Consider the following 27,435-nt stretch of genomic DNA (forward strand, 5'->3'; position numbering starts at 1 on the left):
GCACCAGGGTACTTCCCTTCTGCAGGTGTTGCTGCAGGGCAATGCTCCGGCATGGAGCTGCCTTGGCCCTATTGCACCTTAACCCTCAACAGCAAAGCTGCTGATCCCATTTTCTCAAGTCCAGAGTTCGTATCTGCTCCCAGCCCTTTTGGACTCTGGACTGTGCTGTTGTTTAGTGCCCACTGATACAAAACTAGGGTGTTGCTGTCTACCTGAGAGTGTTGATGGTGGGCAGGGGCAGGGGCTTTTCTGCCATCACTGGGTGTCAGCACCTTTAAAGGCGTCTTCAAGCAAAAATGGGCAAAATATTAAACCAAGAGGGAAATTACGGTGGGCCCAGAAGTGGTGCTTGGCCTCCAGCACTTCCTTGCTCGCTGAGGATGCTCCACCACAGTGGTACCTCCGTGCTGTGAGCAACTAGAACTGAAAGACCCAAGGCTAAACTTGATAAACCAGAGCTACTACACACACCGGGCACTGAATTCCCTTTAATCTTGTCTACAAGCTCCAATTCTCGAAGCTCCCATCCCTGAACCACGGATGTCACGATAGAACAACCACCGCGGCTCATATCCACGGGTCTCCCGTGGGCCGGGAGGCCCCCGGGGCAGCAATGGTTTGAAGTACAACGGCTCTGAACCAGGAGCGGAGCGGAGCGGAGCCGAGCCGAGCCGAGCCGAGCCAGCTCGGCCTACCCCGCCACCGCCCCGCCCACTTCCGCCGCCTCGGCCGCGCGGGTCCCGCCGGGAAGGCTCCGGGACCCCGCCCTGGCCGGAGGGGGAGGGGGGAGGGAAAAGGGGGGTCTCCGCTCCGCCGCCCCGCCCCTCTCCGCCCCCCGCCGCCCGCGGTGCCGGCAGCGACGAGGTGGGTACGGTGGGACCGGTGACCCCCTCACGCCCCCATCCCCTCCCCGCTATGGCGTGAGGGAGCGGCGGCGACGAGGGGAGGCCCCTTGCGGCCCCTCAGGGCCCTCCCGCTGCCTAAGGGAGAGGCGGGGCCGCCCTCAGGCCTAACGGCCGCACGGGGCACACGGCCCGGCCTGTCCCGTCCGGGAGCGGGGAGGAGCCGTGAGGGGAGCCCCGGGGAGGCGGGCGGCCCAGCCCGGCAGGGAGGAGAGAGGAGGGGAGGGTCGGGGGTGGCGAAACCCGGGGCGCGGCGGGTCCGCCTCTTTCATTGATGAAATTTAAATTCCTCGGGGGTTGCCTCCCGCCCGCCGGCCCGGGAGGGACAGCTCGGCGGAGGGGCCAGCGCGGCGGGCGGGCGGGTTGCTGCCTCCGGGGATACCGTCTCTCCCGCCTCCCCGCCGCGCAGCAGCCGGACCGCCGGCGGCCGGGCTCCTCAAGGGCTCGGGGAGGCAGCCCGCCCTCCCGCATCAGCCTTGGGGCAAAAAAACCCTGAAACAGGTCACTCTGTATTTATAAGGGCAAAGTGTTTGCTTTACTAAAGAGCGAAAATGTCGGCTTTTGCGAAAGGTAAGCTGACGCGCGTTGCAATGTATTTATTGACTCTTCAGCTGTGTGTACTTGGAGCTGTAGGTTTTTTCCCCTCACTTATTTCCGTAGAGCTCAGGTAGCGGTAGGTGTAGCAGCGCGATCGGCTGCCGAGCGCTGATGTGCAAGGGCTTGCTTCAAGTGTTATTTGCTGTTTAGCAGCGGGGCCTCTGCTGGCTCGGCTGGGCTCTGCTGGGCTCGGTTGGATGCCTGGCTTTCTGGTGCGGTAGAGGCACACGATGGAATCAGACGGTTGTAGCGGCTGGGATGTTGCCCAGTGCTAGTGCACCGGTGGGATCTGGGGGGGTCTTGCAAGCACAAATCACCTCTCTCCACTAAGCGGTCTGTTAAACTTGAGGGTGAAAAGAGCTCTGGGGTCGAACGTACTCCTTTCCAGAGTGTATTTTGGCGTTTTCTGATCCCGGTAGGCTCCGGTGCTCCCCTTTACTTTCTGCATGTGTGAGCGTGTGTGTACGTGGTCAGAGTTTCAGATTCCGTTATTGTGAAACGGGGAACCAGCCCACAAGAGGTCATTTTGGGAAGAAAAATGACTTTGGTGCATTGCTGTGGCAGTTTTCTTCCCCTGCTTTCCCGTGTTCCTAATGGTGCTTGTGTGCTTTTTGTAATGAAATCCGTGCCTGTAGGTTTCCCTAATAGAAATCCATGCAGGCCTGTCAACAAATGTAGTGTTGCCCATAGAAGGAACATGAGCAAGTCTTTTGCTATGCAAACTTGGACACTGCAGGCAACCAGGGGCCTTGGCAGGCTCTGGGAAATCGCTGTCTCTCTCCCAGTGGATGTCTAGGGCAGTTCAACACTGGTGTGTAAATGCATTGACTGTCTGCAAATGTCCTGTAGCACCTGAGCAAAATGCAGAGAGCCGAAGGGGGGAAGTGTTTGAGCCGCGTTGCTCAACAGACCGCTCTGAAAGTTACCAAGATAAGCCCCCTCTTGCAGTCAAGCACGTTAGGAAACTACATTTGAATTGTTCTTTCTAAATGGAGTTGGCTTATCTCAGCCTACTGCTGAAGGTGGCCATCTTGCAGGCAAGTGGTATTATTTATGAAACTGAAAGCTGGAGAGACCTATAAAAAGATCATCACCAGTTTTTAAAATATTACCAGAGACTTGACAATCATAGAAGCTTTTTACAAAAGTACTTGTCATTTGGATACTCTCTTTTCAGGCTCATAGTACTAAAATGTGTTGCCAGCGTCAAGTGATATATTTAGCACGAGGATCAGCTGCTAGACTGAGGAATCCAGCTGTGTCTGCGACACCTAAACTCTTGGTGTGCGCAGCTGGCAGGAGTGGCTTCCTGGGCTGCAGACTTCTGAGTTAGCTCAGGCTAACATGCTCATCTGTTAAGGAGAAAGCATGTTTAGGTTTTGCTTCATGTGTGCTTATATGTTGTCAAATGTTGCCTCTAGTAGTAGGAAGAGAAAAATGTTTGTAAAGGCTGAGTGGGTATGTTCAGTTCTACAAAATCAAACAAACTGTTTCTTATCATTACAGATTGTAGTGTGAGTAAGGAGAGATGTTTACCTTCATCAGGGATAAAAATTGCCTTGAACTTTTCAGGGGAGTTGGTGGAAGTGAAGGCATTCACTCTGTGCCCTCAGCATAAAGTTCAGCTGAGTGTTATAACTTCCTGGCCACCCTTCCTGATTTTTATGCAAGTCGTCTGGCTCCAAGGAGACCTAAGTCATATTCTGCTGCAGGTCTTTCTGTGTACTGACTTGGATTGCAAAAGTAATGGTAATTGATAACCCTCAGTCCAAGAGATTCCTGTTTTTTTCCATGAGAGAGGGGACTTCTTGCTTGACTTGTCCCATGACCCCCTCCTCTACGGGGTCCTTGTATACCAAGGCAGTGAACTTCTCTTCAGAGTGAATTAATGAACAAAACTAATCAATTTTAATGTATTCTCTGCTTTTAATGTAGAATGAGAAGAGGAAATATGTGCAGACCCTTAAGTAAGGGGTCACTGCTGTTCTGTTCTTGTGCAGTTTTCTTTAGGACATCTGTCCCTTATTTTGTTTCTGACAGTGTACAAAGGCCTCCTTTTTATTAGCTTGATCTGGTTTATCGTATTTTGTCTTCTAATATGTCAGTTATGAAGTCCTGTATCAGAAACCATAAATTCTCAGCCATATGCTGTGAGGGCAGGGGCCAGGTTAGCAGTGAGAGCAGAGCACAAAAGCGGGCTAGAAATAACAGTGGGGGCAGGAGGGTTTGAGTGAAACTCTCCACGTGTCAGACACCACTGTGAGCTTGGTGAAAGAGCTTCACTTTCTTTACTACCTGAGGAAGCTGTTTCTGCCAAAGACATTAAAATAAGATATCCTGGGTGGTCACTTTTGCACAGCTCAGTTTCTGAAGCCTCAAGTATTTAGTTGTGCTCTTCTGTGCTAATCGGCTGTGTGGGCTGGTTCCCCAAGAGTCTTCCACTATCTTATCCCACCCTTTTCTTCCTTCTGATGAGTGTTCAAGAGCACTGATCTTGTAGAAGTGGGCTTAGGCTGAAATCTGAGGCATTGGTTGCGAAATATCTTGGAAGAATCATTTCTTTTTTAAAGTAATTAGTGAGTTTATGGCCGCATGGTACCCTTGGAAATCTCTTCCTGCAATTACCCAACACCTCTGCCTCCAGTCTGACTTTCGGACGCACAGTAACTCCTTTTCCTTAAGCCTTAGGAAATTTTCCTTGCCTGTAGGAAGTAACTGTTTTAAGATATGCAGTTGCACTGGCCCTTCTACTTCCTCATTCCTGCTGGGGTGAATAGGGAAATCAACCTTTGCCCAGGCTGTTAAATTTAACAGTAGCTCATGTTGAAGGACTGCAACTATTGCGCATAAATACCAGGTTCTTCCCAAAAAATCTGAAGGACAGCAACATGGGAATAACCAGTACTGAGTTTGTTCATTTGGAGTGGATGTGCTAATGCTGCTGTTGTGGTGTTGCTTTGGGGGGCCTTTAGAGAGTGCCATAGATCAGCATCCAATCCAGACTTTGGTGGGCATCTCTTAAGATAAATGCTGAAAATGCCTTACAGAGGCACCTTAAAAGCAGAAACCCTTTGAGTTGCTATTTCTCTTGTCTGCTTAGTTACAGTACTCAAATTCTTACTTAGTCAGAATAGATACTTTTCCTGCACCAGGCAAACACATGCTTTTATGGACTCCAGCCATGTCTACCTCTTTCTTTCCCCAAAATAATAATAATAATAGTACTCATAATGCTTTCCCCAAGCAACCATGCCCTAACATGTTGGATCTGGATGAGATGAGTGGGTGCAGTAGTTGTTAAATGGTTAACATAAACCCTAAATATTCCCTGTTGCCAGTGCAGAGTGCAGCAGACAGCTCTGGTAGCTTTGGCAGGGTGAGCTTGGTAAAGGAGTGTCTTATGTAGCAGGCTGCTCTGCTTGATGCTTGGATGAGCAATAGGTTGGCTTTGCTTCTCTGTGAGGACATTGGTGATCAAATGTGTTTAGCATTTGCTCATTAAGCTGGGGAGAATTTTTAGTATTTTATATATTTTTATATATAAATAATACATACAAAAAGGCCCCAAAAAAGCATTATCATACGTTTACTTTTATGATGCTTTTTTCTTTTGATTTGTGATGTTACTTGATCTTTAAATGCTTGTATCTGGTAGATACAAGTCTTGGCTAATACGAGTGAACAGGATTTTCCTACTTGCACAGGGAAGTTGCTAGCTGGCTCTGCCTTACTTAGCCTCAGTGTATTTAACAGCGTGAATGATTGTCCGTGTTGGATAGTTGGTGTTTGCAGATTTTCTTTTGAGATGTGTTGCATCATATTGGGAGGTTCAGATGTTTTACAGACTGATGAACTGTGAGAAATGGCCACTGTTGTTGCTGTAGCAGAAATCATGTATTACAACATGTTGCCGGGAGGATTACAAACATATGCCAGCATCTTCTAGCAGTTATTTTTCTGGAAGTTTAAACCACGTTTCAGTGTGCATTAACCCAAAATGTGTGCATTAAAAGACTGTACTTGCAGCTGTTTGGTATGAACATACCAAGCTGGTGTAGACCTCCTCGTTTTCCTGTAGGAGGAAGTGCTTCCTAATGAAGAGCTGTCCTGCCCATGTTTTTACATGCTTGACCTGGAAAGATATGCCTAGCAGGCTTTCAACTATTACCTGCTTTTCTACTAAATGAAGCATTTGAATAAAAAAAGGAACCTATTGTTCGTTGCACTGTTCATCTTGAGCTGGCGTTTCCCCTGTGTTGCACCTCACACACTGTGTGCACTGCAGCACTTGTCTGTCTTTTTTTTTCTCCTCCCCTACCTGCAAAACAGTGCAGTCAGGAAAATGGCTTCTGTGGGCTTCAAAGCAAGGATTAGATACTGTCACTGAGGCTGAGGCTGTGGAATACTTTGCTTAAAAAACCTAAAATAAAATCAAAATTGTATTAAAATGATCTGCCTCTGGCTTTCTTACGTTCAACAGCCTTTTAATGCATGTTCTGGATCAGTAAACTTTAAGTGCAGGTTCCTCTTCTAACAATATTTTCTGGCAGTATCACTCTGATCACTTGCAAAGTTTCCTCCTGTCCCTTTTTGCACTAGTATTCAGGGTGTTTCTAAAACCCAGCTATATTCGGCAGTACATGACTCTCTGTGTTGCCGAGAAGTGATTACTCAAGGGATTTGGCAGAAATTAAATTAACTGAGGTCTTTAGAGAACATACTCAGAATGTCTTTGGAGAGCATGCTCGCTTCAAATGTGTTCTGTTGGAAAATAGTCATGCCCTCTCCCGTTTCTTTCTGTGATGTAGACTTTACCATATAAAACATCTGTGTATTAACTCTTTTTCACTTCCATGGAGCTTATCACTTTCAAAAGCAAAACAAATGCTGAAGTGATAGACAGACTAATTTTCTGTGTTGCTTAGTAACTGAAACACACGCTGGAGTGTGAAAACTCTCACACGATGAAGTAACAGCATATTTAGTGGAACAAACCGAAGATCATGTGAAAGTGCACTGTATAAATCACTAAAGTATATGTTTTTATTTGCTTGTTTGAGCAGAAGGATACTCTTGATCACAATGTTCTACATAAAAGAACTTTTTTAGTAAAAAGCTATTTCACACTTCTACTTGCTGAAGTGTGTTGAGGCAGTAGGATGTGAATTCCTTGGCTCTCTAGCAAAAAATGTGTACTGCTGTGGATTATGAACACTTCTTGAGATGGATCATTGGTCTTCTGAGAGTTTTTGAGTTTTGAGAGAAGAATTGTTGTTCTTTTGGCTCCAATTTAAGGTCTGTCCTCAAAATTACCAAGAATAAAACCTAGATTCATGGGGTGCCAGCACAGTAATAAAATGAGGCTGGATTATATGAGTTTATTAATTTTTTAAAAGAAAATTGAAGGCTGTTTGTAGTCTAAATAAGCTATGTTTCATCTTTTCCCTTTAACCCTTTTATAATTTCTATTTAAGATTTCAGCAAAGCAATGTCTCAAGCTGGCACTTCACAGTTTCAGGAAGTCATTCGACAAGAGCTGGAGTATTCAATGAAAGTAGAACTTGATAAGATACTCGCAACTGCACCTTCAAATGAGCTAGAGGTAAGGAGCATTACATGGATGCAATTCAGAGCATGAAAAATTAGATGCAGGAGATAAATGCAAATATTATGCAGGGAGACAAATCATAGAATACCATGATCCTTAATTTCAGAATATGCTCTGGTCCTGTGTGGAAGAGTAGCCTGGATGCAGTGTAAATAGACTTTCAGTTTTTATTAACTGGATGACAGAGTTACTAAGGTTTAATTGCCTTTAGTTAGTAAAGGTTTTCTGTGTAATCTTTAATGGGTTACAGAAAGTGAGGGTAAAGCTTCTACTGTGAAAATTGGGCCACGTTCTAATAGTTATGATTTTGCCTTGTCTTTTAGGTGTCCAAGTTGCTTTTGTACCTTGAGTCTTAGTGGAAATGAGCTTTTGGTACCTTCTAGAATTTTTCTTAAATTTTAGCAAATCTGCTTCAGTGCTGATAAAATTACTCTTATGAATAGGCACTGGGGCCATGTTTTACTTCTCAGTTCTCTGTAATAACTTAATGAAATGATTCCTTATCACAAGTTCTTTTTACTTCCTGGAGTGCTGTCCTCCAGGATCAGTTCTGTGTTGTTACAGTACTGTTGGTGTCCCTGCCCATGGCAGGGGGGTTGGAACTTGATGATCTTAAGGTCCTTTCCAACCCTAACTATTCTATGATTCTGTGATTGTACATCAGGTTTGTAGAAATGCTTCTGTGATTGAATAGGTAAGCATTAAATACCAGCCTTAACTAATGCATTTCTTCTTTGTAGCACACTAAAAACGACCTGGAAGGATTTAAGAAGCTATTTCATAGATTCCTACAAGAAAAGGGACCATCTGTGGACTGGGGGAAGATTCAGAGACCTCCAGAAGATTCTGTAAGTTGCAATGAAGTGGCAGTCTGTAAGGAACGTAAAACTGATAAGTGCTGCTTGTAGTAAATTGTGTAGTCACCCATAGAATGAATATATCTGCCATGGTTCTGTAAAATCACATAGGACGCTCCTTCCGGTTCTAACTGAAAAATAATTGCTTATTGACATATGTTGTATGTGTTTTTGAACATCAGGTCGTGCTTAACATATGTGTTGAGTACTTTGGTGTTATTTTGTTAGCTGTTCTTTGAGCAGAGGAGCAAAATGGGACTGGTGCCATCTTACCATTTGGTACCTTCTGTGGAGTAAATGGTAACTTGTATTGGAAAGGAAGTAGGTAGGGCCCTGGTTGTTCCCATTTCCCACCTGCCTGTGGAAGAAGGTTGCATGCCTTGGATGAAACTCCTTCCAGCAATCCATGCTGCTAAATAATTTGGAAGGGACATATGGCAAGTGGGCTGGCTTATATAGCTCATTTAGCAACTTCTGTAACCTGAAGCAGCTCAGTAAAAGCGAGGAATCTGAAACAAGCAGTTGACTGGGGTTTTCTGGCGTATAATTTTCTAATGTCGTCTGTGTTGTTATAACTTAAAACCTACCATTGAGCTGCTGCTGAAAAAGCACTAAATAGGGTTGTTTTTTTTTTTCAGCACTGTTTAGTACTGAAGTAAATACTTCCTATTAAACCTAACCATTTTATTGATTCATCTGCAGCCCTAAGGCTGTCTCTTGACTCTTGCATAGCTAACGGTGTAGTTGTGCTATGAATTCTTGCTTTTCCCAGTGTAGTGATCTTGGCATATTGCAGTACTTCTGTATCCTCACACATTTGTGGTTTCTCTTAGCCTCTCTGTAGTGATTCAATTGAGGCTCTGTTTCCAACTGAAAGGCAGGCTGTCCAGTTACTTCCAGAACAGATGCAGTGCTGCTCTCTAAAGCGTTGAAGAATGATGCTGTTTTAGAGCAAGTCTAGGGTTTTTCCAAGGTTGAGTGTTTTCTTCTAACTCAAAAACATGTGATGTATCTGTCTTCTGTACTGTAACACTGAGTAAAGTGTTACTTTGGGGAGAAAAATCCACCTTCAGTAAAGAGGCCAAGGTGAGAAACTGGAGTTCTAGCTAATGTGACTTACGAGGAAGACTGAAGAAAAGGGGGTTTCTTTTAGCCTAGAGGGGGTGAGAGACTGGAGAGTAATAAGTCTCTTATATATGTAAAAAGGTAGTTGCCACAATGAAAGGAATAAACTGTTCCATGGGTCAAGATAAGTCCTGGGATTAAATGACAGCAATTTGATGCGAGTGAATGGACTGCTTTGTGAGAGGGAGACCTATTGTCTATTTTAAAGTTTTGCACACCTTCAGTGGAAAAACTTTCAGGTTCTATAAAGGACTGAAAATTACTGGGTAGGACATTGGGAGCAGATGTTAGACAGGAAGGTTATGATAAGATGCTGAAATAGACTGATAGAAGATTCCCAGGCATGGCAAGCTGCTTAAAAAAGAATTTAGACAAAGGTCTGAGGTCACAGAGGGCTGAAAGGAGGCATGATTAGAAAAAGAGTTCTCTTTTATTCTCAGTGGCCTGTACTGGCTTATTCTCAAATGTGTCGGTCACTTAGCTGTGTAGCAGCTTGTGACAGAGAGAAAGGTAAGAATCCTGCCAAATCAAGTCACTCTGGGTCAGGTGAGATGCACGTGTGATCTTAAATGAAATTTTGCTTCCTAGAATGTCCTGCAAACCAAATAGTCACACTTGGTAAATGTCACAGAAGAAAGCTAGGGAAAAATACCCGCCAACAAACTTCCTTCTATGTGTTCTTCACATTCATGATTTAGGATTACTTAGATAATATTTAAACTTCCTGATCTGACAGGATGTGGGTTGAGCACTCTCAAAAAGTGAGAGCAAGCTTTTCTTTATTTGCTGACTACAGGAGTTCCATCTTCCTCCCTTCTTCAAACCCTGCATGGATTTATCCTGCCTCCACTTCCTTTTAACATGTCAGTCATGTAGGGAACATACTGTGAAAAGTGATAATGTGCCTTACACGAAACCCTTTTCAAGTGACCTGCAGCTTAACTTCTCTCAAATTATTCTTTGCTGAGGGGTGATGCCTTCTGGAATTATTAGATAAAAGGTGATTTCTGAGAGACCAGAATTCCAGAGTTGTTAGCGTCGCTAGTGATGCAGCTAAGAACAGTAATGTAATGTTCTTACCATGTAGCTAAGAACAGTGTATGAGCTTCTAAAAGGGGTAAAGAGTGATTTATTTTAGAGGGGCTTCAGAATTAAGACTGCACTACTGAGTTCCTTGGGACATGTGAATCCATCTGTGAATATATGCAGATTTTCTCTGCGTGTTCAGTTATACTTAAATTTTCTTTTCCTAGCTATAAACCCTCACAGTATGCTTTCCTTCTGGTCTTTTTAAAACAGCACAGAGACTGACAACAGCACACACAAGACTTTGTTTGGAAATTCATTGGTAATCTCACAGCTGATTTATAATTGCCTGTATGGATGAGCTTGTTTTATGAGGTGATGTGGCAGGGTGCTGGCTGCTTTTGAGAATCTCTCACTAAAAGAAAGCATTGACATACTCTCCCCAGTGTGAATTTATTTGCCTGTGATTCATAGAATCATGGAAGGGTTTGTATTGGAAAAGACATTAAGATAATCAGTTAGAACCTCCCTGCCATGGGCAGAGATGCCTCACCATAGACCATGTCACCCAAGGCTCTGTCCAGTCTGGCCTGGGTGGAGCATCCCTGACAGGGGGAGCATTTAACCACTTCTTTGGGCAACTTGTTCCAGTGCCTCACCACTTTCACAGTAAAGAACTTCTTTACATCTGACCTGAATTTCCTGTGTTTTAGTTTGAACCCATTACCCCTTGTCCTATCACTACAGTCCCTAATGAAGAGTCCCTCTCCAGTACCCTTATAGGCCCCCTTCGGATACTGGAAGGCTGCTATGTGGTCTCCACGCAGCCTTCTCCACAGCCCTGATGTTCTCAGCCTGTCTTCATATGGGAGTTGCTCCAGCCCCTTGATCATCCTCGTGGCCCTACTTTGGACTTGCTCCAACAGTTCCATGTGTCTTTTATGTTGAGGATACCAGAAGATTGTTTTGGAGAACTGGTTTGCTGCTTGAACAGTCCAAAGCACTGAGAATTCTGCCAAGTGCAGTCTTCAGCTGGTACTTAGTAGAGCTTAGAGTATTTGTTCAGGCATATATGTACATGTATGTGTGTATGCATAGTCATACATGTATGTGTATATCTGTAAAAAAATAAAAGCACCAAAAATGTGCCAAAGTGTGGGGTTTGGGGGGTGGGGGGGAATTTCTGTTTATTTTTAACAGCTTAAAAAGTTCCTTAACAGTTTATTGCATTTATAGGCTTTATCTTTTAATTTTCTACCTCACATAAGCGACTTCTGACTTTGTGATTAGGTTGGAAAGGTGTTTCAGGCTTTTTCACAATGGCACAGGACTGTGCTGTGCAGGGGCAGAATTTCTGATCAGACTTCCATGGGTCATGTAATGCGTTACTTGTTGTACTTGTTCTTTGAATGTAGCTCTCTGTTCTTTCCTGAAGCATCTGCTGATAAGTAAAGGCTCTTGACAGTGAATTGAAACAGAAGTGATTGTCTTGTAATATTCCTCTGTTTTTATCTGCAATGGGAGATTTCATCCCTGACCTCCACATTTTCCTTAATACTAAAGGACAAGCAACTTGTAAGGGCCACACAACAATAACAGAAGATTGAACCCGTTTCACACTATATTGATAAACACGCGACTTGTTTTTTCCTTCCAGATGTTTTGCTTCCATATGTCCAAATGCTTGCAGTGGTAGCTAGCATAGTTGAGACCCATTACTGTTGCAGTCTTCAGAGAAGAAAGTATACTTAGTCAGAATGGCAGTTAACAAGGAGAAGGAGATAAAGAATGTGGACATGGCAAGTGTAATTTAATCCTGTTAATGTAGATTGCAGCAATCTGTTTGTTTGAATTGGAAGCAGTAACAAAGTCCTGCTGGGAGGACTGAGAGCTACAGTGATTGAGTAAACTTCAGAGCTGCAATGTAAAACATCATCTCGGATGTAAAGAGAGCATCCAAAGCAATGTGTGAAAGGAGCTTGTCTATCAAAGGCTTTTTTTTCTCCAGCAGTTGGATTCTTGTCTGTAGGTTAGGTTGTCATCTCAATGAACTAAATTATGAAGGAAAAGAATGAATATCATGGTTTTACTCAAAACCAAAAATATCTTCCTAATCTTAAACTCTGGAAACAGATTTTAAGGGTTCACTTGTTGCTATTTCTTAAACTGTCCGTTAGTGCTGAGTAAATATTTCCATGTTGCTCTGTAAGTACATATTGACTAACATGGGTGTATTCCTTTCCCGTCTGCCCACGAAGACAGCCCTGATGCTCATTTTGTCTGCCTCTGACAAACTCTTGCAAACCTCCTTGCAGTAGGAGTATGCTTCTGAAATCTGTTAGTCAAACTCCCAATGTTGTCTCATGCAAACTGTTCTGAAAATCACTTCTGTGACATTGTCTGCAAAACCAAAAGAAGCTGCATATGTCATCTTAGACCAATCCCAAACCACAGTTTTGAGACATGTCTCAAATGATTAATGCTGTAGTCACAGAATCATAGAATCAACTAGGTTGGAAACTAGGTTTAAGATCATAAAGTCCAACCATTACCCCAGGACTCCGAAGACCACCACTAAACTGTATCACTGATGCCTTCTTGGCTGACTGGGCACAAGCTGCTGATGTTCAGCTCTGTCAATCTGCACCCCCAAGTCCTTTTTCGTGAGCAGCTTTCCAGCCACTCTGCCCCAAGTCTGTAGCATTGCATGGGGTTGTTGTGGCCCAGATGCAGGACCTGGCACTTTCCCTTGTTGAACCTCATACCATTGGCTGCAGACTATCAACCCAGCCTGTCCTGATCACCCAGCCAAGCTTCCCTACCCTCCAGCAGATCAACACTCCAACCCAGCCTGGTGTTGTCCACGAATTTACTGAGGATGCACTTGATCCCCTCATGCAGATCATTGACAAAGATACTAAACAGCACTGGCCACAAGCCCTGAGGGACACTGCTAGTGGCTGGTCACCAACTAGATGTGATAGAATTTACCACCACTCTTTGGGCTTGTCCGTCCAGCCAGTTTCCAACCCAGTGAAGAATACACCTTATCCAGGACATGAGCAGCTAGTTTCTCCAGGAGAATGCCATGGAAGACAGTGTCAGATGCTTTACTGAAGTCCAAATAAACTGTGTCCACACCTTTCCCTCATCAACCAGCACATATCTGCTAGATTGAAGTCCCCCACAAGAACAAGGGCAAGCGAGGGTGAAACTTCTCCCAGCTGTTTGAAGAACACTTCATGTGTAGCTTCATCCTGACTGGATGGTCTGTAACAGACTCCTACTAGGATATCTGCATGGTTGGCCTTTGCCCTGATTTTTACCCGCAAACATTCAGCCTTCTCACTCACAATATTGAGTTCAAAGCAGTTGATGCACTCCCTGACATACAACACAACCCCACCACCTCTCTTTCCTTGCCTGTCGCTTCTGAAGTGCCTGTAGCCATCCTTTGCAGCACCCCAATCATGTGAATCATTCTACCACATTTCTGTGATGGTGGTTATGTTATGATTTCCCTGCTGCACAATGGCTTCCATGCTGCAGTCATTGGCATAGATGCATTTAAGTTGCCCTCAGTCTGGGTCTGATAGTGGCATGCTACCCCATGACTCATGTCTGGCAAGCCTGGTGTTATCCCCTTCCCCCTTCAAACCTAGTTTAGAGCACTCTCTGTAAGCCCTGTTAGCTCCTGGGCTAGGATCCTTTTCCCCCTTTGGGACAGGCATACCTTGTCTGCTGCCAGCAAACTTGGTGCTGTATGAACTTGACTAATGGTCAAAAACCCCAAAGTGCTGATGCCAGTCACGGAGCCAGGAGTTAGTAAGATTTTTCTGATGTAACTGTTGACATTGATTGTGACTGGCAGGAGGGATGAGAACACTGCCTGGGCTCCTGAGCCCTGAACTAGTCACCCCAAGGCACTGAAGTCCTTCTTGAGTCCCCTTAGGGTTCTTGAAGAGATTTCCTCATTGCCTGTCTGGAAGACTAATAAAGGATTGTAGTCACAGGGCCATACCAGTGACTTTTCTGGTGATGTCCCTTACCTTGCCCCAGGGAGGCAGCAGACTTCCCTAGGGGTCTGATCAGGCTGACATATAGGCCCTCTGCTCCCCTTAGGGTGGAGTTAGCAGTCACCACCACTCTTTCTCCTAGTAGAGGTGGTTGTAATATGAGATGTTCTCTGACTCTTCTGTGGGAGCTCTTCTGACCTGGTTGATCCCTTATCATCATCTTCCTCACCTTTCTGATCCTCAAGTACTGGGGTCTTGAATCTGTTGTAAAGAGAAATGCACGAGGCAAGTAAGATGTGAATAAGCCATGTCATTCCTGCCTGGTTTTGTTCCTGAAGTAGTTTCCCGTCAACACTTGCTTGGCAAGTCCACTGTTCCAGACCCTTAGAGCAAGAATTGATTTTCATTACTGTGGGGCACTTCTTAATGCTTGTGTATATACTAAGAGATGATGAGTTAGTTTTGCATATTGGTGCCTACACATGACAGGAACAGCTAGATGATGGCACTGGCATCCAGCAGTCCTGATGCTGCAACAATCCTGCTTGAATTGGAGTTCTTGACGTTTGTTATTCTCTGAATTAAAGACCCTTCAAGATCCAGGGCTTCCTTGCCAAGTTGTTATTTCCAATGCCTGTGCCAGAAGAACTGAAATATTTAGCAAGGCTGAGTTATAAATGTGTGTTGTGGCTGATGCAACATCCAGTGAACTAAGTCCTTGATGGAGCCATTAACTTCATCAGGATTTTACTCTGAGCTTAATGCATAAGTGATTTTCAGGCATGATAGCAAAGGCATGAAAAGGTAGTCAGTGCTTCAGCAAAAGCAGATGATTTTGAGGCAGTCTGGCCCTGAACTGAGTGGCAGACTGCCTGCTTTTTGGAGAGCTATGTTGTGAATGTTGCAAGGAGAACGTAGTGAGACTTGAGATCATCTTTTTGGCTGTTCAGATGGTTTCTGAGCACTGTGGGTGTGACTCACATCCCACCCTGCTAAAGCTCTAACGTCAATGTTTTAAATGCAGTTGGAGTCTAATATGGAATGGTATCGGCCTTGGAGTGGATGGGAAGTAGTAAATCTCAAGTATAAATCTCTGTAGATCCTGCTGGTAAGGAGTTGTTCATTAAGCTTTCTAATGTTCCTTCAGTACATCAAAATCAATGTTCATCAGTATATTGAAATCAGTGTTTATCATCTTTTAGTGAGAAGGGTTGTTTTGCAGGGTGTCTACCCAGCCTGAACACAGTCTCTGTTGTTGACGAAACACAGCAAAGTTCTGCTTTTTGCACACTTCTGTTCCTGAAAAGTTCTAGGGGCTTTGGAAGGAAGTTCCTGCATGTGTCCTGTGTGAATGGCAGTGGTTTGTTGCTGCTTGCTGCCTGAGCTGTGCTAACTCCATTTGGAGTGATCTTATTTTTAAACATGCTGTAAGCTTTCCAGATTCCAGAAGGCAGAATTTCCCTAATGTGAGGGATCTGCTCTAATCTGCTGCCTGTGGCGTGCTGGAATGCTGGAATACACAAACTCTCCTCTCTACCCCCGCACATCCGGGTGAGAAATATGACTCTTGTTCCAGTGCAACATGAATTTCCATTCAAACCTCAGCCTGACTTGCCCAAAGCAAACAGTTCTGAAAGCTACTCTGTATGTGTTTGGTTTTGGAAGTCAGTTGTGGATCTTACACCCCCCTTACCAGAGTTGGAATAAATTCCTCGCTGCTAGAATACACACAGCACTGAAACACCAAGGCTTTTCTTCACAAGAAAATCTCTAGAAGGGCAGGCAAAAGGATAATTGTATTGATTTTGCTCTAACAGTTTTGGCATGATGCTTATCACTGCATTGTTACCTTTGTTTCTTTGACTTAGGTGCTTTGGCTTAGGGGATAACAGTGCCTAATGCAAGGCAAACAGTCATTACAAGCCTGATTTTGCTCTATTACTAGCCCCAAATGTAGCCCGTACTCTGCAAATCTGTAGGATACAGCTGTCAGCAAGGTAGAAGATTTTCTGCAAGATTTAATGTGACCTGGGTGATGTGGCCTGGGTGGACTCATCCTGAAAATATCAGGATAAGAACTAGGAACTTTCTTCCACTTTCTAGCATACTGTTGGAAGAGATAAATTATTATATAGTACTAATCGTTGGAATAAAAATAGGTTTAAACTGAGTCAAAGAACCAACCTTTTGTCGAGAATGTTGCCTTTGACAACCTCAAAGCAAAGTTTAAGCTGTTTGTGGAAGGAAAGTCTTAAGTTCTGCATGAAGGGCCTGTGTTCCTGAATAGTGGCCTGACTGAAGGGGGTCATCTTACAGGGGAAGTGAGTTAGGTGGCTCACAAGAAGTCCCTCTACTTCTGCAGGATAAGAGGAGGGTTGTAGGAACCGGCATAACTGACCTGACTTCTTCCTTACCCCTCTTCACACTCAAGTCAGTCCCTTCTAGCTGGAAGAGCAGAGACATCGTTACATCTGGATGAAGCTGATTGTGACTGGTGTCACAAAACCTATAGAAGCTCTCAAGAACGTTATTGTAGCAACAAATTGGGTTATTTGTATTTTGTAACAACTCAGATTATTGCAGACTCATTCTGCAAATATTCTTTAGTAAATCCTGTAAATAAATGTGGATGTTATTGCCAAATTCGAAGTTTTGAAGGTTTTTAGCAGAAAGCATTCCCTTCCAAATATGTGACTGCTGAGGCTTGCTTGTTTGTTTTTACAGATCCAGCCCTATGAGAAGATAAAGGCCAGAGGACTGCCTGATAACATTGCTTCTGTCTTGAACAAACTGGCGGTTGTGAAACTAAATGGCGGCTTGGGCACGAGCATGGGTTGTAAAGGCCCAAAAAGCCTCATTGGGGTGCGAAACGAGAACACCTTCTTGGATCTTACAGTTCAGCAGATTGAGGTAACTTCTGATGGGCTTTGCTTTCTGTGCTGGAGGAAGCAAGACACACTGAGCTTTGCTGCATGACCCTTGAAGAGAGATTACAGTGGAGACTTGCCAAAAGGAAGAGGAGAGGGACGTTAGGTCTGGTCACGGTCGCTAGTGGTGAAGTGGGGAATTGCTTTAGAAAGAATAGGCATGAAAGGGACAGAGCAGCCAGCCACTGAACTCTGTTCACTCAGTACATGTTAGCACAAGCGTAATTCAGCCTGTGCACACCAACCAGTGCTGACTGTCTCCAGAAACACCATTAATCAAACTATAGAGCTGGCCTGGCGTGGCTCACTCCTGTTTCTAACTCCTCCAGGTGCGAGTTTGAGTTTAGCTTTTTTAAAGCCTTTTCTATGTGTGTTAGAACAAAGCTCTTCAGAACAGCTCCAAGTTCCTTGTTGAATTAAAACTTTCATGCTGGAAGAGATTGCTGGCGTTTTCCTCTAAAGAAAGAGAAGTAAAAGAAAATAACAGCTGCTGGTGTTGAGAGGACATTTCAGCTTATGTTTTTAATGCAGAATATTCCTCACACAGCAGATAATTATGATGCTTATTACAGTATGAAATTGGGTGTGCCTGTTCCATGGTTTCTGGAGCTCCGCAGTTTTTGCCTCAGTGTGGTGTTTGTTTGGAGTGACTCTCCCATGTCTGTCAGACACTTCTACAGCAGACTTAAATCTATATCCAGCTAATGCAGCCCTAATCCTCTGCTGCTGCGGGTGCTTTCTCAGAAGGGTCCTGGTGGAAGCCTCTGACTGCACCAGAGGGTCATGATCCCAGCCACTCCCCAGCAGATGAGGACTGTCTGATAGATAAAGCTTAAAACTCACGGAAGTATCTTTTTTTCTCTGCACACTCTATTTTTGGAGGAGTGCTGTTGTGTGTTTTGATTTTTGCCTGTGCACATGGAAATGCTCTTCAGTATTTCAGCTCCATTCTATAGATTTCCAGGGAGATGTTCCATTATGTACTCTTGGTACTCCTGTCCATCTCATAGCCTGCCAGGACAGCTCCAAAGTGAAACTGCACCCTGATGGACTGCAGTAATTGGAGGGAGAACATGCCTTTTGTAATCAACAGCAGCCTAAAATTTAAAATCATTATTCTGTGGTGGTGTGCTTTTCAGATTTTAAATCTCAATGCAGCTTTTAAACCAAAGATTAATTCTACATTAATTATTGTGGCCCTTATCTTTACTGCTTATAAGGATTTGGTTTCCTTTACCTAATTTAGTATCCGTTCTGTCACCATAAGCACATCTTGCTTTTATCTCATGCATTTATTATTTTCAGTCTGTTTTTTCTACTTTTTTTCTCCCAAAACCTCAGGTGTGGGAGTTAAAGCTAACAATACATGATGAATTTACCATTTTTTTCCCCATCTCAGCATTTAAACAAATCCTACAACACCGATGTTCCTCTTGTTCTCATGAATTCCTTCAACACGGATGACGACACGAAGAAAATCTTGCAGAAGTACAGTCACAGCCGTGTGAAGATATATACTTTTAATCAGAGCAGGTATCACAAAGCTTCTGCACTTGGGTTGAAAGGCAAAGCTGGTTTGCAGTTCTTCACATACCCAATGGTGTGAGGTTTTAGTTTGAGACCCTGAGGTGGCAAAATGTCTTCTGTACCCAGGTTTAGTCTCCATTTTGGGCCTCTCTGAAAGACTGAAGTATCACGATGTTAAGCAGAGTTAAAGGCATTGTATTAAAAATAGGGAGAGGGGTGTGTGGGGATGACAGTTTCTAAGGAATGCATGGATAATGGTGTACTGGATGCTGGCCACTTGATTCCTGAACTTGCTTTTTGGGTAGCTGGGCCCTGGAGGGAAAGATAACATGGCTTCCGTATCAAGAACAACCTCTGATGTAAAGTGGCTGATGATGTTAGAGGTTTGCTCAGCGTGCTCTGTCAGAGGAAAGCTGTTTTACAGCATGGTCTGAGACCTGTGGCTTGAATAAGGGACTGAACTCTGCCGCTTCTCAGTGATAGCTCAGTATTTGGGTGGGTCTGTCAATTTGGTGTACTTACACCCATCTAGAAACATGATACCTTCCAAAGCTGTACGGAAAAGCCTATGTAATTGCACCTTTACTCTTCTGTTTTGTTTTCCTTCATGTTAGTCTGATGTTGGTGAGAACTTAACACAACCCATTGTCTCCCCAGGTATCCCAGAATTAACAAGGAAACTCTGCTGCCGATAGCCAAGGATGTATCTTACTCAGGAGAGAATACAGAGTGCTGGTATCCCCCAGGCCATGGGGATATCTATGCCAGTTTCTATAACTCCGGTCTGCTGGATAACCTCATCGCAGAGGGGAAGGAGTATATTTTTGTGTCCAATATAGATAACTTGGGTGCCACTGTGGACCTTTACATTCTTAACCATCTTATGAACCCACCCAACGGAAAACGCTGTGAATTTGTCATGGAGGTGACAAACAAAACCAGGGCGGATGTGAAGGTAAAGGGAGCTGGTTGTGCAAGTCTGTCTGAATGCTTGGCATGTTGGTGTCAATCACAGCCTCTCGTCTCTTCTGTATGCATGAATTCAGACATACATTACATCTTAGTGCTATTTCAGGCAGCATTTAACACATCAGCTGTGATCTAATTCGAGATGCACAAAATCAGCAAGTTTATGAAGTTCTCATCCATGCAACAAATTGGATCTAGGTTCTGGGCAGCAGCAGACAAGGACAAGCCTGGACTTGGCTGATGACTGAGTACACAAGTGACTTCTGCAGGGTGCTGGTCACAGCCTCCACACTGTCAGTTCCACAGGGGAGGAGTTTGAGGATGGTAAAAGCAGAGCACTGAGGGGTGGGATCCAGCAGTTTTATCTCCACTGACTAAACCACCTCAGCCACTTACCCAGCTGTCAGTGTGCGTTGCACAGCTCTGCTTGGCTCTCAGCCTGCTACTGCCTAAACCCCTTGACTTTGTACGGAGTCGAGGTTTGACAACCTGTGAGATGTTTATGGCACATACTAAATACTTCCAGTGTGCAGTAGTTCATCCTGTAACTGTGCTTTGCCTCTTTTAAATGTGAGGATGGGGAAGAAACGTCATTTCTCTGTATTTGTTAGATACTAAAAAACCTCTGGCTTAGTCCTGTGAAACCACAGAACAGCACTGTAGGAATACAGTTCAGGTAGCTGAAGTTGTTTTCTCTCTGAATGCCACAAGTACAGAACTATTGGATTTCGTTTAGATTTTGCTCCGTAATCTGGCAGAGGACTGCTCAAGGTGACTTTGTACAACAGCAGCACTTGCAAATGATTCTCAGCAACTTTCCTTAGAAGAATTAACTGTCTTGGAGTGCTGAAACATGATCGTTTGACAGTTCTGACTGTACTTTAAACATACTCTATAATTAGTAACCTGGTAGCTAAACACAAGCAACATGTTTTCACCCAGCTTCAACTTTAAATGCCAACAAACCAGTGTGTCTCTTTGGGGTGAGGGGAGAGTTTCTCATGAACAAGACTTCAATCTTCTCCTCTGCCCCTTGCAGGGTGGCACACTCACGCAATACGAAAACAAGCTGAGGCTTGTGGAGATAGCTCAGGTCCCGAAAGCACACGTGGATGAATTCAAGTCCGTGTCTAAATTCAAAATCTTCAATACCAACAATCTGTGGATTGCTCTGTCTGCGATTAAAAGGCTGCAAGAGAAAAACGCTATTGACATGGAGATCATTGTTAACCCAAAGGTAATCCGCTAGGAAGATGTTAGAGGAAACGGATTCAGAAGTGTTTGTTTCTAGGTAACTGAACAGGGACTGCTGCCTTCAGAAAGGAGCCACTATGTTGGCTCTGACTTAGGCTCAACATTAGTTCTGGGTACTGTTACCTGCTGGTTATGTTGACATGAGTTTTCTCTTCCAGACCCTGGATGGAGGCTTGAACATCATCCAGTTGGAGACTGCAGTTGGTGCTGCTATTAAGAGTTTTGAAAACTCTCTAGGGATAAACGTACCTCGTAGTCGTTTTCTGCCTGTTAAGACCACGTCAGATCTCTTGCTTGTGATGTCCAATTTGTATAGCCTTAATGCTGGATCCCTAACCATGAGTGAGAAGCGAGAATTTCCAACAGTGCCTCTTGTCAAACTGGGGAGTTCTTTCACAAAGGTAAACTCCTGAAACTACACTTTGGGCTTTATCTTTTTGAATAAAAACAGTTCATAGCAGTAACTAACTGAAAAGTGAGGTTTAGTTTTATCAGCCTCTGGCCATCATCTGAGCTTTCCTACGTGCATGCATGATGTCATTCTGCTGTTGGGTGCTCTTTACCCTGTTATTTGAGGAAACAGAAGGTGAATTGGGCTTTGGGTGCTCTCTACAGCTTGTCCAACATGGGTTAGATGCTGCCCTTGCTGGTTCACATAGTTACCTCTGTAAAAAAAAGTCACAGAATAGTTAGGGTTGGAAAAGACCTTAAGATCACCTCATTCAGACCCCCCTGCCATGGGCAGGAACACCTCACACTAAACTGTGTCACCCAAGGCTCTGTCCAGCCTGGCCTTGAACCCCACCAGGGATGGAGCATTCACAACTTCCCTGGGCAACCCATTCCAGTGCCTCACCACCCTCACAGTAAAGAACTTCTTCCTTATATCCAGTCTAAACTTCCCCTGCTTAAGTTTGAACCCATTGCCCCTTGTCCTATCACTACAGTCCCTAATGAAGAGTCCCTCCCCAGCATCCCTATAGGCCCCCTTCAGATACTGGAAGGCTGCTATGAGGTCTCCACGCAGCCTTCTCTTCTCCAGGCTGAACAGCCCCAATTTTCTCAGCCTATCTTCATACAGGAGGTGCTCCAGTCCCCTGATCATCCTCGTGGCCTCCTCTGGACTTGTTCGAACAGTTCCATGTCCTTTTTATGTTGAGGACACCAGAACTGCACACAATACTCCAGGTGTAGTCTCACGAGGGCAGAGTAGAAGGGCAGGATCACCTCCTTCGACCTGCTGGTCACACTATGTCAGTAGCAGGTTGCTTTCAAAGTAGCAACTCATGCATTAACTCCGATGTCGATACTAGAAAGGTGCTTGACAAGAGTTTTCAGGAAGCTCCCACACTTGTCTTGATCCACAGATGGGTTTAAAACTGTCCCTATTCTTTCCTGTCTCCAAAAGGTTCAAGATTACCTGCGGAGGTTTGAAAGTATTCCAGACATGCTGGAGCTGGATCATCTCACAGTTTCAGGTGATGTTACATTTGGGAAGAATGTTTCATTAAAGGTGAGTGTGTAATTGGGATGCCCCTGCAATTCAACATGACTGATCTCTGGTCCCTGGTAACTGATCCTGCTTCAGCCAGGGCCTTTACACACAGTCCATGGAAGCACTCCTAGGAATTAACTGGCCACTACAGCTCCTTCCCTGTACAATCCTAGTGAGAGATGAGGCTTATCTGTGCACCTTGGAAACACCACCGACCTCAGGATGCTGGGTCCAAAACAGGCCCAGTTCTTTGTCCATTAGCACATACCAGCTTGCTGCCCAGGCCCCTTTACAGCCACAGGCCCCTTGTGATCAGCTGGCGTTCTTGATTCATTGGTAGATCACACAGTATCACAGTATCACAGTAGGTTAGAGATTGGAAGGGACCTCAAAAGATCATCTAGTCCAATCCCCCTGCCGGAGCAGGAACACCTAGATAAGGTTACACAGGAACGTGTCCAGGCGGGTCTTGAATGTCTCCAAAGAAGGAGATTCCACAACCTCCCTGGGCAGCCTGTTCCAGTGTTCCGTCACCCTCACTGAGAAGAAGTTTCTTCTCAGGTTTAAGTGGAACCTCTTGTGCTCCAATTTGTATCCATTACCCCTTGTCCTTTCATTGTTTGCCACTGAGAAGAGCCTGGCTCCATCCTCGTGACACTCCCCCTTTATATATTTATATACACTAATAAGGTCACCCCTCAATCTCCTCTTCTCCAAACTGTAGAGACCCAGCTCCCTCAGTCTTTCCTCATAAGGGAGATGCTCCACTCCCTTAATCATCTTAGTTGCCCTGCGCTGGACTCTCTCCAGCAGGTCCCTGTCCTTTTTAAACTGAGGGCCCCAGAACTGGACACAATATTCCAGATGAGGTCTCACCAGGGCAGACTAGAGGGGAAGGAGGACCTCTCTCGACCTACTAACCACCCCCCTTCTAATACACCCCAGGATGCCATTGGCCTTCTTGGCCACAAGGGCACAGTGTCGGCTCATGGTCACCCTGTCGTCCACCAGGACCCCCAGGTCCCTCTCCCCTACACTGCTCTCTAACAGGTCGTTCCCCAATTTGTACTGGAACCTGGGGTTGTTCCTGCCCAGATGCAGGACTCTACACTTTCCCTTGTTATATTTCATCAAGTTATTCCCCGCCCAGCTCTCCAGCCTGTCCAGGTCCCTCTGGATGGCAGCACAGCCTTCTGGCGTGTCGGCCACCCCTCCCAGCTTAGTGTCATCAGCAAACATGCTGATAGTACACTCAATTCCCTCATCTAAATCGTTAATGAATATATTAAATAATACTGGTCCCAGTACCGACCCTTGAGGCACTCCACTAGACACAGGCCTCCAACTAGACTCCGCCCCATAGACTACAACTCTCTGGCTTCTCTCCTTCAGCCAGTTCACAGTCCACCTCACTACCCGATCATCCAGACCACACTTCCTCAATTTAGCCGCAAGGATGCTGTGGGAGACCGTGTCAAACGCTTTGCTGAAGTCGAGGTAGACCACATCCACCGCTCTGCCATCATCCATCCACTGTGTTATTTCCTCATAAAAGGCTATGAGATTGGTTAAGCACGACTTCCCCTTGGTGAAGCCATGTTGACTGCCCCTCATAACCCTCTTATCCTTGATATGCCTTAAGATGGCACCAAGTATAAGGTGTTCCATCACTTTCCCAGGAACGGAGGTGAGGCTAACCGGTCTATAGTTACCCGGGTCCTCCTTCTTGCCCTTTTTGAAGACAGGAGTGACATTTGCTTTCCTCCAGTCCTCAGGCACCTCTCCCGTTTCCCAAGACTTGGTAAAGATGATGGAGAGCGGTCTGGCAATGACCTCAGCCAGTTCCCTCAGCACCCGCGGGTGCATCCCATCTGGACCCATGGATTTATGGATATCCAGATTGCTCAACTGGTCTTTAACCCATTCCTCATCGACTAAGGCAGACCGCTCCGTTGACCTATCTTCATCCGGGGTCTCAGCGATACAGGGCTCTTCAGGACTGCCTCCAGCAGAGTAGACAGAGACAAAGAAGTCATTCAGTAACTCTGCCATCTCTGTATCTTCTGTCACCAGGGCACCCGTCCCGTTCATCAGCGGGCCTACATTGCCTCTGGTGTTAGTTTTACCTGCCATGTATTTGAAAAAACTCTTTCTGCTGTCCTTGACCCCTCTCGCCAGCTTTAATTCCAAGGAGGCCTTAGCCATCCTAGCAGCTTTCCTACATCCTCTAGCAGCAGCCTTATATTCTTCCCAAGTGGCCAGCCCTTCTTTCCATGACCTGTAAACTCTCCTCTTCCACTTGAGCATACCGAGCAATTCCCTATTTAACCACGCAGGTCTCCTGACCCTCTTCCTCGACTTCCTACGTGTCGGGATGCTCCGATCTTGAGCTTGGAAAAAGCAGTCCTTGAACGTCAACCAACTATCTTGGGCCCCTTTCCCTTCAAGCAGCCTAGCCCACTGTATTTCCCCTAGCAATCGCTTGAAGAGGCCAAAGTTTGCCCTGCTAAAGTCCAGGGTTGCGATTCTACTTGCTATTCTACTGACCCTACCACACAAGATCCTGAATTCTACCATCTCGTGGTCGCTGCAACCAAGGCAGCCCTCAACCTTCACTCCTTCAACCAGACCCTCCTTGTTAGTGAGGATGAGATCCAGCAGCACACCTCTCCTGGTTGGCTCATCCACCATTTGCATGAGGAAGTTATCATCCATACACTGGAGGAACCTCCTGGACTGTGGCTGGGTTGCCGAGTAGTCCTTCCAGCAAACATCAGGGAAGTTAAAATCCCCCACGACGACCACGGCCTGTGACCGTGAGGCCGCTGTCAGCTGCCTGTAGAAGGCCTCGTCAACTTCCTCACCCTGATCCGGTGGCCTGTAACAGACCCCCACAACAGTATCGCCCCTGCCAGCCTGCCCCTTAATTCTCACCCACAGACTCTCGACTCGCTCATCATCTGTCCCCGGACAGAACTCAACGCATTGTAGCTGCTCTCGCACGTAAAGAGCAACCCCACCACCCCGCCTGGCTGGCCTGTCTTTCCTGAAAAGGACATAGCCCTCCATGACTATATTCCAGTCATGTGAGCTGTCCCACCACGTCTCTGTAATTGCCACCAGATCATAATCTCCCGACTTAACACAGGTTTCTAGCTCCTCCTGCTTATTTCCCATGCTGCGCGCATTGGCGTACAGACATTTCAGGGAGCGAGCCGAGCACACCGATTTCACCCTAGGATTACAGGAGGCCTCCCAGTCTTCATCAATTCCGGAGCGCTGTCCCACTGAGACAAGCCCAGCTACAACCCCATCCCCCTTCAAATCTAGTTTAAAGCTCTCCAAATGAGCCCCGCTAATTCGTGCCCCAGCATCCTTTTACCTCTGTGCGATAAACCTTTCCCACATGCCAACGTCCAGGCCGGTGCCCTATAAAACCAGTCGTTATCAAACGACTAGATGTTGAAGCTGAACAAGTTGCTTTCTGTCTCAAATGTTTCCTTAGGATCTGGCCAGTCCTAAGCAGAATTTTATCACGGTCCTGTATCAGTCCAGGGCAGTTTAGCTGCTGCCACAGATCAGTGGTGTAAGCACTGAAACTGAGGCTGTTGCTAGTGTGCATGCTCAGATGTGTGTCTCTGCCCAGATCTGTGTGTTTGCCTCTAGGGGCAAGCTGTACTACAACTTACTCATGTAGGCAACATTTTTCCACCTAAAAGCAAGCACACGATAAGACTGCTTACAGCAAGCACGTGTTTTCAAAGAAGGCACCAGCTCTGCTTATAAACTGATAGTATCTAGTATGCTGGTTAATTGTGGTGTTTCCAGTATTGCTTGTTTAAAACCTTTGCTGTGGGGAGAAAAAACAAACAGTCCACGCAGAAACAATAAAACTGGCTGCATCCGGGACCTGGCTGTGTTACAGCTGGCAGCTCACCCGTCCTCCAGACAGCGCTGTGCTTGCTTGACCCAAATCAACAGGTACTATAAAGTTTCTAAACACTTGTTTTCTTTCCTGTACGCCCAGGGAACAGTTATCATCATTGCAAATCACGGTGACAGAATTGACATCCCAGCTGGAGCTCTACTAGAGAACAAAATAGTCTCTGGCAACCTGCGGATCCTGGACCACTGAGTGGGTGAAAGAGCACGGTCAGTGCTGCAGACTGCTGTGCTAAACCAGCCTCCTGACAGAAGAACCTTTTAAGCATTAGGAATATAAGTACACAGAGGGCCTACGCTTTTGTCATCTCCATAGTACCCTGCAGTATTAATTTCCAGTTACTTTCTCGTGCTTATCTCGTTAAGCAGACACATAGCGCCATGGATGTGCGTGAGTAACGCTTCAGTCCTTCAGAGAGATTCTGTAACTCAGTTAATATAACCTTGAAGTGCAATACTGTTTGTCTTGCGGTAAGATGGACAGATCTTCTTTGATAAGAAGTGAAGAGGCTCGCCTCTGACATTTAGTAGTTTTGAGTTGCTTGTAACTGCAGAAAGCAAGCTGTGAAGCAATACAGGTGGGACAACGTGGTTAGCTACGCGGGTGACTTTCATGAAGGCACAGTTGAAAACCAAACGTTTCACTACTGCTAAATGGGCTGTTAAAACCCCTGTAGTTCATGTGCTCACAACTCTCCCACCCCAGAGCCCTCTTCAGCCCCCCCAGACTACAAGCACGATGTCTCATCCCAGTTGTACGTTGCGATAGTTGGGGTGAGGCTGCCGATACCTCCATTTCTGTATTGTGAGAGTGGGAATCGTCGCTGTTCCAAACTCACCCAAAGAATCCAATACTTGAGAAAAATGCCTCAGTATCCACGTGTGGTGTTTGCTTTTTCACATCCCCTTTAAGACTGGAGCTCCTGTTCATATCCGAAGCCTCCATCTGCCCTCTTCTTTTTCAGTAAATGGATCACGTTAACTACACCCATGTTCATATTGTCACAGCCATGTATGTTAATTTATCTTCTCTTGAGTCATTTCTAAATTTGTACAGGAATCGAAATCCCTGTCCCCATCACTATTGATTTCTTAATGTTTCTCTTGTATTTACATGCAGACAACTTTTATTTTATAAGCTTAGTATAACACTGGTATGTATCATTAAAGAAGTTGGTCTTTAAAAACAA

At 45.3% G+C, this 27,435-nt stretch overlaps 1 protein-coding gene across 1 annotated transcript; it reads left to right on the forward strand.

Moving 5' to 3' along the window:
- The first annotated feature begins 1,200 nt into the window (after positions 1–1,200).
- Positions 1,201–27,435, forward strand: UGP2 (UDP-glucose pyrophosphorylase 2). Its single transcript, XM_061356207.1, has 10 exons — positions 1,201–1,472; positions 6,974–7,101; positions 7,848–7,955; positions 16,856–17,041; positions 18,458–18,591; positions 19,243–19,540; positions 20,594–20,791; positions 20,967–21,209; positions 22,217–22,321; positions 26,331–27,435. Exons 1-10 carry the CDS (start codon positions 1,454–1,456, stop codon positions 26,436–26,438), a joined length of 1,527 nt encoding a protein of 508 aa, XP_061212191.1. The 5' UTR covers positions 1,201–1,453; the 3' UTR covers positions 26,439–27,435.

Source organism: Neopsephotus bourkii, unplaced genomic scaffold (assembly GCF_033783945.1).
Source record: "Neopsephotus bourkii isolate Nb327-2 ecotype Australia unplaced genomic scaffold, CSIRO-AGI_Nbou_v1 NB_845, whole genome shotgun sequence".
Classification (NCBI taxonomy): domain Eukaryota; kingdom Metazoa; phylum Chordata; class Aves; order Psittaciformes; family Psittacidae; genus Neopsephotus; species Neopsephotus bourkii.

What these genes read in the sequence shown, in the direction of transcription:
- UGP2 (XM_061356207.1), top strand. An exon ending in TTACAGTTCAGCAGATTGAG is followed by an intron (nt 17,042 to 18,457) that starts GTAACTTCTGAT and finishes TCCCCATCTCAG; the next exon opens with CATTTAAACAAATCCTACAA. An exon ending in TATACTTTTAATCAGAGCAG is followed by an intron (nt 18,592 to 19,242) that starts GTATCACAAAGC and finishes TTGTCTCCCCAG; the next exon opens with GTATCCCAGAATTAACAAGG.